The 14,649-nt window shown below is 52.4% G+C and overlaps 1 protein-coding gene across 1 annotated transcript in view; it reads right to left on the reverse strand.

Annotated features, from left to right (window-relative positions):
• The window catches only part of ntng2b (netrin g2b), a 43,520-nt gene that overhangs the window by 6,104 nt on the left and 22,767 nt on the right, over window positions 1–14,649 (reverse strand). Inside the window, exons 4-5 of the mRNA XM_084687202.1 lie at window positions 10,919–11,091; window positions 9,742–9,771 (exon numbers count right to left, since the gene is read on the reverse strand). Of these exons, the coding sequence (XP_084543328.1) occupies window positions 9,742–9,771; window positions 10,919–11,091 (203 nt within the window). The remainder of the gene's footprint in view (window positions 1–9,741; window positions 9,772–10,918; window positions 11,092–14,649) is intronic.

Consider the following 14,649-nt stretch of genomic DNA (forward strand, 5'->3'; position numbering starts at 1 on the left):
AACATTCAGGCTGCTAGTACCTACTGCATGGGGCTACTGGCTAATGTGGCTATCCTACCTAGCTACTGTAGGCCTACAGGCTGCAGTATCAAGAGGCAGACTAACGTCAACAGCACTTAGACAGCCAGTAGCCTAGGCCCCAGGGGAACACAGGTGGCAGGAAAGAAGAGGCCAGGAGACAGGAGGTTTAAATCAAGGGAGAGAGGAAGACTGCTGTACTCTACGAGGGTGCGTTCATACACCAAACCCAAACTATTGTCGTGACTGACAAGCTAATGGAGCAGTGATTCTGTTCTACCTTTCTGTTTTCTCTCTTTCTCCATTTGCTCTTCCTCTTTTTGCTCCTCCTCCTCCATCTCTTCTTTCCTTTCTTCCTCCCCGTTGTCCTCTGTTTCCTCCTCCTCCTTTGTTTGTTCCACCTCTTCTTCTTCCTTCTCCTCCTGATTCCCTGACGGACCTTCTCTCTCAGTCCCTGTCTCCCGTTTTAGAGACTCTGCCAGCACCACAGAAAAATAGTCACACTTCTACCGAAAATCTACAAGTATCCTCTATGTGTCTACTAGTCAGGTCTGGCTGCACCCATATCAAGCCAGCAGCTCATTCGCCTCTCTACTCCACAGGTCGACTTATGATGTCTGACCGGCTGAAACAAAGATTGAAACAGTGCAATTTTTTCCACACACTCCTACAGCACACTACAATCTACAGATCAGTATAGCCTACGTGTCCTTCACAACGCTTCACCGGTTACCTTGATCTTCAGTTTCAGTTTCCTCTCTGCCCTCCGTGTCCTCCTCTTTCTCCTCCCCCTTTCCTTCAGAGGGTTCAGGTGACTCCTCCGTGTCCACCGCCTCAGCTTCGGGACCGGCTGGTTCCGAGGGGACTGTGAACATCCCAGCCCAGAATCACACACGCTTCTCTCTGTCTCTCCAGCAGCATCCCATGGAGACTGCCACGACTACAAGACGATCGACGCTCGCCAGGGTCACCGCGTCACACGAGCTCACACTAGTCTACACACACACAATGATACCTTCTGCCTCCCTCTCCTCCTCCTCCTCCTCCTCCTCCTCCTCCTCCTCCTCCTCTCCCTCGTTCACCTTCTCCCCGCCTCTTTCTTCCCCTCCCCTCTCTCCCTTTCCTCCTCTCGTGTCATCGGGGGTCGGTCCAGGGGGCGGCGTGGGCCTCTCGGTGTCGGGGCCCTCGGGTTCGAGCGGAGCTGTGAGTGGCAGGAGCCAGAGAGAGTGTGGAGACACAGGAGCATCAGGAACCTGAGGGGTTTGAAGACATGACATCCCCTTCCTTTTATCTGAACGGTGCAAAGGGTTTTCTATCCTCCAAGGTCTCACTTCCTGTCCTTACAGTAAAGGGCACACACTCGCCATGACCGGTGAGGAGACAAGTCCGCTCAATAGACTTCCGCAAGCTTTGGCGCAGGACAAACGTGAACTCGTCGTCCCAGTGGCATGACATTGGCACTTGGGATGACCTTCAAACGGAGGAAAGCAAACTTTGATTTGCTCCGACAACGCTGTGGATCTTTTTTCCCCCACAGTTCCCACAAGTACGTGGATTTGTACTTGTACAGACTACAGAGCTTCGAGCAGCTAGCCTGTTACCTTCTTCTGTCCACCTCTCCTCCTCCTCCTCCTTCACAGCATCCTCTGGTTCCTCCTTTCTGCTGAGGTATTGACAGCTTTGATCTCGAGATTTGTCAAAACTGAGTGGCATAAGGACGTGATGAAGACTAACCATCACCAGGCTACGGCAGTAAGGACTTCTGTCTGGCAGTGCCCCCCCCCCCCCCCCCTGGTGGCGATAGGGAGGAAGTGCGTCTAAAATACGTCTATCCCAGGAAGGTCAACGAGTTTGACAGGCTCCAGGACGACACACTTCCAGGCAAGTCTCCCGTGCATACACACACACGTAGAAAGAGAGACACACTGCCAACTAGCCCACCCTACATCCAGAGGGCTACAGCGGGACAGAAGGCTGGCAGATGTTTGTGGATCCCCCCTCTCACTACTTCATCCCCCCTCACCCCCCTTCCCATCATACATGACCTCAAACTACTTCTCCCTGCCCCCCACGCAAATGTTACTCACGGCCCCTGCTCTCCTACCACAAAACATACACAACCAGCCGCACACATGGCTGGGTATATAGATCCGGTTTATCTGTTATCTGTTTATAATCTGTCGGACCGCCTAGTTAACTGTCTGACTGACTAGCTGACTGTCTGACTACCCCTCTGCCCCTGCCCTCACTGGGGCAAGAAGCCTGAAACGGTGCATCTTCCCCAGCTAGTGTAGAGCAGCACAGAGAGAGGAACCCCATTTCATCAGAGTTCTCCACGGTGCCTTGTGGGAGGGGTTGATTTGCGGTGCCAGGGGCATTCATCTGTACCCCGCTCCTCAGCTTAACTTGTACTGTCTGAGTGACACCCTTGGAGCCAGGCTGCATTGGCGGACTACCAGTTTGGAAAAAGAGAGAGAGCGTGTGTGTGTGTGTGTGTGCTAGTTTGCTTAGCCAAGGAACGACAGTGATGGAGCTGTTAGATCATCTGCCCTGGTCACTAGAAGTTTGATGGATAGCCAACACACACTTGCTAGGCATGCTGTCCAGGATGCTGACAGTGCCTGTGATTTCTCAGGCCAAAATTCCTTGACATTGCTAAGCAACACTCTGAGACACACTTTGAAGTTAGCACACACACACACACACGCACACAACACTTTAGGAATGGCCAGCTTGATGCAGACATGTTAGATGTCACCAGAATATTTGTGTGGACAGTGGGCTCATAAATTCAGATGTATTAGTTACATGACTATCCATAACATTAGCAACCAGGGCTTTGCTTTGGGAGCAGATTATGAATGTAAATCTTGTTTTTTTTTTGTCTTGGCAAACTACTGAAACTGTCTTCTCATTTTCTCTTCTTTTCTCATCCTTTTTTCCCTCCCCCTCTCTCCTTACCTCCCGCTGTATCCCTGTCTGTCTCTCTATTCTCCCCTCTCTCCCTCCCCACTTCTGTCTCCCTCTCCCCCTCTCTCTATTGCTGTGCCAGTGACTCCATAGGGACTCTGTCTCTGAACCGTGTAGACATCACTCTAAGTGAACCAGGACCCTCATGAGCACAGCCAACACTCTACCCATCTCTTCCTCCCTCCATCCATCACTCTCTCCCCTTTCCCTATCTCTTTCTTCTCTCTCTCTCTCTCTCTCTCTCTCTCTCTCTCTCTCTCTCTCTCTCTCTCTCTCTCTCTCTCTCTCTCTCTCTCTCTCTCTCTCTCGCGCTATCGCTCTCCCGTCTTCACTCCATCCATCCCTGTTCCCTCTCTCTCGTTCTTCTCCTCTCTCCCCCGCCCTCCCCTTCTCTCCGTCCTCGTTCTCCACTACAAACACTCACTCGCCCACTCGTAACAGGATTCCTGTGTCGTTATCCAAATTGAATGAGCAGCTCTGACAACTGATATTGTGTTGCATCCTGTAACAAAGTTACAGGAGGTACAGCACCATGGACGGCTTTTCCAGTCCAGATGGAGCCATGCCACTGACAAAATCAACATTTGAGAAAGGATATTTTAAGCGTTCGACTGGAATGAAATCATAGTGCTATTTCCTGTACATCTCGATGTAAACTAGACCAGGCTTCTAGAATGACTGTACATCTCTACAGGTCTAGAATCTAGCCTGCACTAGCTCTAGCTATGGGTGAGGCTTACCTTCATTCTCAGGCACCATTGGCTCAGACTGTTCCGTCAAGGGCGGTGGAGTGTACTCCGCCTCCACAATTGGTGAAGAGGAGGAGGACTCCTCGGTGATTGGCTGAGGGGGGTCGGACTCCCCAGACTTTGTCTGAGGAGGTTCAGACTCGACTTCAATTAGTGGAGACGACGTGGACTCCTTTCCTATCAGTGTTGCCGACTCCTCAGCTATTGGTGGAGAGGATACGGGAAGGGACAGGGACTGTGGGTCTGAAGAAGTCCATTCCTCCAAAGGCTGTTCTGGGGGTGGGGTGGGGGTGGGGGTGGTGGGGGGCAGGCTGTCAGTGGGGGGGGGGCTCCGCCTCTGGGGCTGGGGGCGCCGTTGGGGGGGCGTCGGCCTCCGGGGAGGCGGCGTCGACGCGGGGGAGGGGCTCTTGAGGAAAAAGTGTGTGAGTACAGTGAGGGATGGGGTAGGGTGAGGCATTAGCATATGAGATGCTGCCTCAGATTGTTTATCCAGAGAAAGCCTAGCTTTCCTTTTCTTTTGAAAAAACATTCAGTCACTGACCGCACACACACACACACACACACACACAAACACACACACTCACAGAAACATGCGCACACAGACCAAAGTGAGGACGCAGTTAGGAGTGTCTCTTCTCACTGAGACATGCTAAACTCCAAGCTGTGCCTGGGGAACACGTGCTGCTCTAGGAAACTGTGTAGCTTTAGTGACTGCAGAGGCTGCTTGGTTTCAGTGGTCAGTGTAAGGTGAGACTATACTGATAGGAGTCCTTTGTTAAATGTTACATGCTTCACTACAAGTGTGTGTGTGTGTGTGTGTGTGTGCCATCTAACCGACAAATATATGGAGGAATGTTGCAACAAACAATAGATAAACCCTACAATAGAGACAAATAAACACAACCGCTATGTCCTTTACACTCTAGGGACCAGCCTACTAGTTTCCTACACACTAGTGTACTACTTAACTAGTCCCCTGCAAACTAGTGACCCGTCTACTAGTCCCCTACACACTACTAGTACACTGTACTAGTGTACCTGGAGTCTGTGTGAGAGGTTCTTGGTCCGAGGGGCCTGGCTTTGGGTCACCTGGTCCTGGTGTGCTGGTCTCTGTCAGTGAGAAGCACATAGGCTCAGTCCTCCAACGTAAACACAGACGCACACACACACACACACAGTGGAGGAGAGGTACACTTGCACATACACATGTGCACAAAGACACGACCACTCACACAAATGCATCCACAGACACTCAGAGCCTCACCCAACTGACAGGCTTTTCACACAGTGAATTCTCAGCCCAGGGCTATCCTTAGCCCAGGGCTATCCTTAGCCCAGAGCTATCCTCAGCCCAGGGCTATCCTTAGCCCAGGCAATGAGTGGACCCCGGGATAACTTAGCCCCTTTTCAGACACACATGGCTAACCCAGGGTTAACCTAAAGCCCAGTTTCACATGGGCGCCTTTTAACCCTGTGTTTGGTTCATTTTCCGAGGATAACCCCGCAAACTTGGGGATAACCCTGTTCCGGAGCAGGGCCAGCAAGCCCTCGGGTAAAGTCGGGGCTATCCCGCTTTGAAATGTGCCAGGATTGAGCCAATATGAAAGCTTTCTTAGCCTGGGGCTAACAACTCCCTTAGCCTGGGGCTAAGAAGGTTCTAAGAACGCTTTTAGCCCTGGGCTAAGTGCAGTGTGACGAGCCTATGCCCAGTAGCATCCCACTGTCACGTTGGGAACTGCCCACTAAACTGTGGAGTTACATAATCTGGTGACATGAGCAAGTCTGTCGGCACAGATGGATCTACTATCTACAAACTTTCATCCCAGGCAATGCTCACCCATCACACATCACCCACACATGCACACCCACACATACATGCCCCCACCTACACACATACACACGTACACACATACACTAAATGAACCATGGTCCCAACGTCCCAATTTATTTCTTTCCCCACGCCTCTCGCACGAGCATGTTGGCATGTAATGAGATCATTTGTCACCGGCACTAATGCAGCCAAAATAAACGATAACAATAACATCTAATGTCACCTGTCAGTCGCCGTGTCCTCTTCATTAGTTACCTCGGCGACAGACAGCGATCTGGTCGCCGCTAACAACGCTGTTGTGATTCACCAGGGAGGAGTGGAAGACAGAACCTCTAATGACACCCAGCTGAGTGACAGGAAGGAATATCTCTCGGCAGGTTTAACACATCGAAATAAATAGGAGAGCGGCGCTCTCTTTATGCTACTAACTCTTCAATAATGATAAAACCCCAGGTTGGGACACGAGGTGTAATTGACCTGGTTTATTGGCAGCTAATGTTTAAGCAACGTGAAGATCTCACCAGACCAGGAACCACCAGTAGAGGGGTTGGCCTATGCGAGGACAGGAATTGGTGCTTAACTGGGTAGTGTGTGCGTACTCGTGTTGTGTGTGTGTGTGTGTGTGTACAATGAGTGTGTATAAGGGTCAGAATGTCAGTGTATGATGGCTTTAGTCTTTCGCTGAGGAGAGGGGATCTGACCTTCTGAGGAAGACAGGGGCTGGGGTGAGCAGAGGAGCAGGGGTTGTGCACGGCGGAGCAAGGGGAGCAGGAGTGGGCAGGGTGGAGCGGGGGGAGCAGGGGTGGGTGGGAGCTGGGGTTGGGCAGGGGTTGGTAGAGATAAGCCGAACAGGGCATGGCAGGGCAATACAGGGCAGCAGTGGGGTTGGGTGGAATTTCGGACTTTGTGTGTTTTAGACCACCCTTCCCCCTAGACCCATCAGTCCAGAAAACCAATCAGCAGAGGGCTCTGAGGATTAGGGCCGCTGGCCCTCTAATCTCCCCCTCTGGGCATGCTCACTGAGAGCGAGGCGAGTGAAGGGGGAAGGTGGGAGGCAGAGGGGGAAGGGGAGGGGGAGGGAAGGTTGGAGAAGAGCCCTGACCCAGCATAATACCCAGCTTAGATCATGCCCTCCGCGCTCTCTGCTACTCACACTGTGGAGCGTGTGCATGAGAGAGTCCTGGAGGACAATGTCCCGTGCACACTAACATCTTCCTCATATGTAACAGTTGATACGGACTACGTCCAATAGGTCTGGGGCCAGCCCAAGGTTGAACCTAGTTGGCTGGGACTGAGGCAGAGCGATCCAGCGCAGGCTACTGATTACAGACTCCCACGTGTGGTGGAGGGATGGTCTGGATGCTAGTTTGTCTATGAAGGGAAGGTTGCTAAAAGCCAGACTGTTCGGGCCCAGCATGCACTGTTACCTGTAGGGAGATGCTGGGGAGGTTAGACGGAGGGGAAGGGTGTGTGCGTGCGTGTGTGTGTGACAGGGTGTGTGGCTGTGTGTGTGTGTGTGTGGCTGTGTGTGTGTGTTTAGGAGGACCTCAGACCTCGGATCCCTGGGAGGAAGAGAGGAGGATGAGGATGATTTATGGGGATCGCTGAGCAGCGCCATATGCCAACCATAAATCTACGCACACACGCACACATGCACAGACACACACCAAAACACACAAACACACACACACCTAGATGGAAACACAAGCCTAGATGCACACACACATCCATATACCTGTAAACACACACACACACCAGACTGATCAAGAGACACGACTCGCATTGGGGTCATGTCCAAGCCAGACAAACGACCATTTTCTTAAGCAAGACGGTCACAGTCGAGCCATGAAATTGTTACCATGGTAACCGCTGTGAGGTGACAGAGCCCTGGAACCCAACACCGTCAGGATATACAGGCGTCCAGTAACCATTGGCACCTACCCTGGCAAGGTAAGCGGTGGTGGCCCTGCCCTTTCCCATCCTCTAAACCCTGGTGTGCACGCTGGAAATAAGTGAACAGGCCTCCTTGTTGTGAATGCATCCTTTTTCCCTCTCTCAATTGAATGGAACCTGCTTCTACCTGAAGGGTGTTTCTGCCCATCCCTGTCGGAGACCCTGGCGAGGCCGGAGGTCCTGGGCGTCTGTGTCATGTGATGGGTGTGAGGCTGGCTGACGGCAGGTCATCGAGGGCTCCTCCAGGCTCTGTGTTTGATTTGGGGCTTTAAATATCCAGTCAGCGCCCTGTCAATCCATCAGCGCTCGTCGACAAAGTCTGCCGAGGGTCGAAAGCGCTTTTCACTTTTCAAGGGGAAACCACTTAATGGATTTCCTTCAAAACAGAACGGCGCTCCTGAAATTCCTCTTCCTCCTCCCCATCCTCCTCTCCTCCTCTTTCTTCTCCTCCTTCCATTCCCCTTGCCACTGTTCCTCCTCTTCCTCCCTTCATCCTGCGGTAAGTGCTTTTTTTCCCGGAGACAACACAAGCTGCAGCCAAGATGGCAGATTTAAATTTAGCCTTGGTCAGCTGAGGCCCTGGCTGGTTCTAAGCAGCACTTTACATCCTGGCCTGACAGACTCTGATTGTACCTGATCTGGGTTCGTCAGAACCAGTCAGTCAGAACAAACCGGGCTGGACAGACCCCCCCCCCCCCCCCCCCGGTGGGACCAGTCCAGAGCTGACACAGCCCCGTCCCAGGGACGTATAGACAGACTTCAGAACATGCTCAAGCTGAGCGGTGAACTGCTGGTGAATAATGTAAACTACCCTTTAGGTATTCATTCCTCCCCTCTCCTCACGCACATACACACACACGATATGGGTATGCACACACACACACACACACACAAATGTATAAGACCCCACCCCCCCTCCACACACACACAAACAGATGCATGAGTCTACGGCTACCAGCTACCATAGTTCTACTGCCCACCTTCCGGAAGGTTGGATGAGAGCCCCTTAGGAACTGACGTGATGGGGGCGGAGGTCACAGGGGCAGTTTTAGTCACCGCCTTCGTCGTGGCAGTGGCCGTGGTTGTGGTCACCATGGTAACCGGCGCAGGTGTCTTAGTTGGCCTTTCTGAGAGTGAGCAAAACAAACTCGCCTCTGAACTCGATATGACTACTGAAAAGACAGAATTGGTGTAGTAGCCCTGGTACTATGCATGTCCTGTCTGGACATGGATTCTCTTCCATTTGACTCTGTTATATTATATTCTGTTGTGTTGTGTTGGTTTATTCTGTATGATGTTCCATTCTACTGGTGTGTTGCATTCTACAATACAACACAACAGCCCTGCAGTCCAGCCGCCCTGCAGCCCCACAGACCAGAGGATTCGAGCAGCCTGTCAGCCCTGCTGCTGACACTTTGCCCAGAGCTTGTGTCTAACCGCTCGGAGCTCCCAGGCGCTGCACAGACAGAGAATCCCCCATCACATTCCCTTTCATCCCTGCCTCTCCCCGACCCTCGCTCGGAATCACGCGGCATTACCAGACACTTACAGACTCGGACCCATCCAAGTTTTTACCTCTCCCTCCTTTGCGTGTTGTCTCACCACCTCCCGTTCTTCTCGCTCGCTCGCTCTCTCTCTCTCTCTCTCTCTCTCTCTCTCTCTCTCACTCGCTCTCTTTCTCTCTCTCTCTCTCTCTCTCTCTCTCTCTCTCTCTCTCTCTCTCTCTCTCTCTCTCTCTCTCCCCCCCACCTCCCCAATGTTCTCTGTCATTTCTCTCTCTTTTCCCGCCTACCTGTCACCCCACCCCTCCCTCACTTCTACTCTCATCCTCCCCCCTCTCCTCTCCTCCCCCCTCCCCCCTCGTCTCTCTGTCCCCGTCAGGCAGTCTAAACAGAGGAGGCAGAGCGGTGGAAGGAGCCCTCCTGTGTAAGTTAGTGTGGTCGTGATGAAAGGACGAGACCACTGAGAGGCCCATAAATAATGAAGGAGTCGGGAACCTTCGTGCTGCAACACTGAGAGGGAAGAGGGAGGGATGAGCAGGGAGGGATGACTGACTGAAGAGGGAGGCAAGGAGGGACGGATAGAAATGTCTAATGAACGACAGCGGGAGGCAACTTAGGAAGAGATACAGAAACAAAGACACAGAGAGCGAGAGAGAGAGAGACAGAGTGAGAGAGGAGGGTAGAAATAGCTCCTAAGCTGTAATTGCCAGTTACTTACTAGAACCGGAGGAGGACCCAGCGATTGCACCTGAGAGAGAAAAGAGAAAAACGAGAGAGAGAGAGAGAGAGGATGAAGATCTGCTTATGCATTCATTTGTCTAAAACATTACTCTGCTCATTCATCACAGGCATGTTGTGGAGGGGGGGGGGGGGGGGGGCGGGGGATATGGTTAGAGTGTGAAGTATTCTAGAACATCAGTCAAATCAAATTCTTTGATTTTGGAACACAACTCACAGCTTTGTGTGTGCAGTTCCCTTGCCCCGCCCCGCCAGGCCCAGTTGAGAACTGGACCACAGGGGATGCCAGTAAGGGCATGTTAGATATCAAACACTGGGCCACCCTGGAGGGTGGTGGGGTGGAGGGTAGGAGGTGAAGAGGGATGGAAGGGGTGGTGGAGAGAGGGCACAGAGGAGGTGGGAGGGTTGCCCTAGATTATTATTTTATCATCTCCTGCTAGCTAGCTGGTTCTATTCTCCAGCATCTACCCCCACAGTCTCTGCTCATCTACTCTAAACTAGAAAGAAGTCTGTCAACCCAGTCTCTATTTCTATCCCCTCCATTCCTCCTCTCGTCTCTCTCTTTCTCCCTCCCCATCCTTTTCTCCCAGCGCATCACACATTCTCTTGATCTTAGTTTCGTATCCAGGACCACTGTCAGAGAAGCTGAAGGGGTTCCATGTCGGCATATTTGATATGAATGTTTCTCGATTAATGATGAAGTAGGGCAGCTATACAAGTCCATACAGGACTCTGTCCAGGCATGCAACGCACCAACGTGCCAACAGAAGAGCCGGCGGGCAGTATGTTTCTTGTCCAGTTTTGTATCACTGTCTGATATGTATTGGGTTACTCAGCTGGGATCGATCACTAACCTGAATGATCATGCTCTAGTTAGTGCTCCAACTGAATAACTATTGATTGCTGTAATACACAGATAGGATGTTGATTTCGAATGCGTATACTATAAGTGCCCTTGTGTCGGAAACAACGTCTCATATCTAGGATGATCTCATATCCGTAGAGCCCAGTTGGAGCCAGTGTGTGTGTGTGTGTGTGTGTGTCAATCTCTTTATAAGCGGCGAGATGGGAACGAGTTGGGGTGTAAGCGAGTCTCCCGATCTGTCCCCCGTGTTTGAGAGCGCGCCCGTGGGAGCGCCTGCGTCTGCCATGCGTACATTCGTTTGGGGAGCCGTTGGGCGTGGGCAGGTAGGAGCCAGCCTTCCACGACTTGGCCTTGTAGCCTCTCTTGCAGCGCTGGCAGTCTTGGCCCGTGGTGTTGTGTTCACACTGGCACTGCAGGTTCCCGTCCTGCAGCAGGCACAGCGAGGCGTGCAGGTTACACTTACACCTGGGGATGGAACACACACACACACACACAGTAGGGCTTTAGGGGTCAGAGTAGATCAATCGATACCTTATGTAGATGGGTGGAGAGACGGATAGACAGGCGGATTCGTCGGTCTGCATTTGTGTGAGCGTTTGTGTGTGCGTGCTCGTGTGCGTGTGTCTGCGTGCAGGGCCCAGGTGGGCTGGTCCAGAGGTAGACATCATGAGGAGCAGATGAGGAAGTTACGGCGCAACGGCGACATTCAATTACAGCCGCTTCCAGATGAGTGACCGGATTCCAATCCGGTTTGTTCCGGTGGAGTGAACAGCAATCCGTCCACATCAAATATTCAAAGAATGGCCCTGTACGCTTGCAAAAGGACTACCTCAATCTTCCTGCCTCATCCCTCTTTCTTCTTCTCCCTCACCCTCTCTCCTCTCTCCCTCCCCTTTTCTCTCCTTCTCTGTCACTTCTCATCCCCTCATCCCTCTCTCCAGGTTCTGAGGTCTTGCCTCTCTGCGTCACCAATCCACCTCGACGGCAGTGTCCTTGCACAAAACAATCAGGCATAAGCACACCAACATATTAAATCGAAACAATAAACAAGTAAACGCAGTTTGACGTGGCCAGCTGGTCGTTGAGATGTCCAGGGTCTGCTCAGAGCGGGTGCAGAGGAACAAGGCTGTGATCACCTGGAGGCGCTTCCAGCAAACTCCTCAGAGATTCATTAAGATCCCAAACTACCACAGCACCTTCGGAACAGACGTGGAACCATTGTGGCGTTCCATTTCCTTCCTCAGACATTGCAGTGAGACAGGACGTGACTTGATAAAACTGACTCGACAAGATCGATTTGAGCAACGCAAGCTCTCTGATTGGGCGCAAATGCCCCCCCTCCCCCCATGCCCCCCCCCCTCCCCCCCCCTCTCCCCCCGAGTGATCCTGATGCATTAGGCTGAGATACCGCCTGACAGATGCCAAATCAGAGATGCTTGTAGGGAGGGAGGGGGTGGGGGGGGGGCGGAGTGAGTGACAGCCCAGGAACGCGTCACACACAGGAAGTCCGACAGGAGACAGGAGATGATTCTCCATTACCTGATCAGCTCCCTCAAGCTCCATCTCCAGGAAGGACTCAGAGGAAGGAACAGACTATTTAAGAACTGCACTGGTTAAGCCGGTGTTAGGCTTATTGGCTGTATCGCATTCAGGAGATCAACCATGCTAGGCTGACGCTCACAAACACACGGCACACACACAAACACACGGCACACACACAAACACAGGGCACACACACGGCACACAGGGCACCACTGCGATCAGTCTTAATACTGCGTCTATCATGATTTACACCATTATCATGGGAACATTGCTTCTCAACTCCCTTCTCTCAGAGAAGAGAACTCTTCTGTCAAGCTTCTGTCTCCATCGCTATCTTGTTCTATCTCTCTACTTGTCTTTCTGTCTGTATCTCTCTCCTTGTCTTTCTCTCTGTATCTCTCTCCTTGTCTTTCTCTCTGCATCTCTCTCCTTGTCTTTCTCTCTGCATCTCTCTCCTTGTCTTTCTCTCTGCATCTTTCTTCTTGTCTTTCTCTCTGTATCTCTCTCCTTGTCTTTCTCTCTGCATCTCTCTCCTTGTCTTTCTCTCTGCATCTCCAACTCACAAGCATAACATGGCCCAAGCCAACCACTACATTCAGAGGTCAGTTCAACAAAGTTCAGTTCCATACATGAATTGTCCGAGTTCACTCAGTGTGTGTGGCGTGTGTCACGAGTGTGTGTGTGTGTGTGTGTTTGATTGGCCACCTCTAGTTGTGGTGCTGTAGGATAGTTAACAGAGTCTTCTGCTCCAGAGGACAGGAGTCAAGGTCACAGAGTACTGCTGCCGCCGGCGTCCCCCCTGACCACCCGCTCTTGACTCCAGCGGTACAGTACAGGCGGGGGGGGCGGCCGGCCCTCATTAGCACGCATGAGTGGGTGTGACACCTCAGCTTCTGTGAAGCGCCGCTCGCCACTTCCTCTTCACTTCCTCTCCACTTCCTCTCCACTTCCTCTCCACTCTCCCCCTTCCCTGTCTCTTTGAAACGCACACGCGTGCCCGCTCTGTCCTTTTATCACGCGCGCGCGCTCTCCGCCTCTCTCTTCGGGTGACAGCTTGCGCTGGGATTTCTCCCACTCCCTCCCCACAGTCCCTCCGCGCACAAATTATACATGGCCACAATCGTATGTTAATGTGCAAGATGGCCGCCCCTCGCTGCTAAGTCATCAAAGTGGGAGTAGCAGCTTTTAGCCGAGACAAGTTAAGACAGGACAGCTGCATCCATCAGCTCTTTGTTTATTCAGATGTGTGTACGTGTGTACGTGTGTGTGTGGTGGTGGTGGTGGTGGTGTGTGTGTGGGGGGGGCTGGGGGGGGGGGGGGGGTTGCACACTCCTCTCCCTGTCCATTAAAAGCCCCCCCCAACAGAGAGACAGTGTATTGATCAGCAGAAAGAATCGTCAGACTGTTTTCTCTGATCACAAGTCGTTCTTTACGTCCGTCCGTCTGTCTGCCTGTCTGACGGTCTGGTCGGAACTCTGCGGCACCCGTCTGCATGACCGGTCCTGCGCTGGTCGTGCCGGGGGGCGAAGGAGAGGAGGGCGACGAGGACGAGAGGAGAGCGGGTTCCTCCACGCGAGAGAAAGATGCGGCAACCGAGAGAATAAATACAACTATAGACAAACAAATATCAAGGGAGAGCCGTGAGAGGAGGAGAGGGGGAGGAGAGAGGGGGGGGGGAGGAGAGGAGGTGAGGAAGCAGCTGGAGGCAGCAGTTAATGGGGCTTTATCACTCTGTTTCTCTCAGTCTCTCACTTGCGCTTTTTCCTCTCCTTCTCTCTCCCCCGCCTGCTCCTCTCTCTCTCTGTCCAGGGACACTGTACACTGGCCGTCGTTGCACTTTCTCTCCCTCCACCGCATCCACTGTATCGCTCCATCTTCCCCTTTACTTTCTCACCCCGTCCTTTCGTCTCTCTCTCTCTCTCTCTCTCTCTCTCTCTCTCTCTCTCTCTCTCTCTCTCTCTTTCTCTCCTCTCCCTCTGTTCATCTCTTTCTCTCTGTGTCTCCCTCTCTTTATCTCCCCCTCTTCATCGCTCCCTCTCTACATCTCTATCTCTCCTAACTATCCCTCTCTCTCTATCTCTCTGTCTCTCTACTACTCAGGGGGGGAGGGTCAGATGGCTGAGCAGTTAGGGAGTTGGGCTATTAATCATAAGGTTGTTGGTTCGATTCCCGGCTGTGCCATATGACGTCGTGTCCTTGGGCAAGGCACTTCACCCTACTTGCCTCGGGGGGAATGTCCCTGTGTTTACTGTAAGTCGCTCTGGATAAGAGCGTCTGCTAAATGATTCAATGTAAATGTACTTCCTATCCATTCTGGTATGGAGGCAATCCTTAGCATCTCTCCCTCTCTCCCTCTGTAGGGGCGGGGGGATACAGGTGGCGGGGTGAGGAGGGGGAGGAGAGGGTTCGGGGGGGGTGAAGCCGTACGGGAGGGGAAGCTGTGGATCAAATCACGTCAATCAGCCAGTCTCCATGGTTACT

This window comes from Hypomesus nipponensis, chromosome 22 (assembly GCF_054491055.1).
Source record: "Hypomesus nipponensis isolate SF chromosome 22, ASM5449105v1, whole genome shotgun sequence".
NCBI classification, from domain to species: Eukaryota; Metazoa; Chordata; class Actinopteri; order Osmeriformes; family Osmeridae; genus Hypomesus; species Hypomesus nipponensis.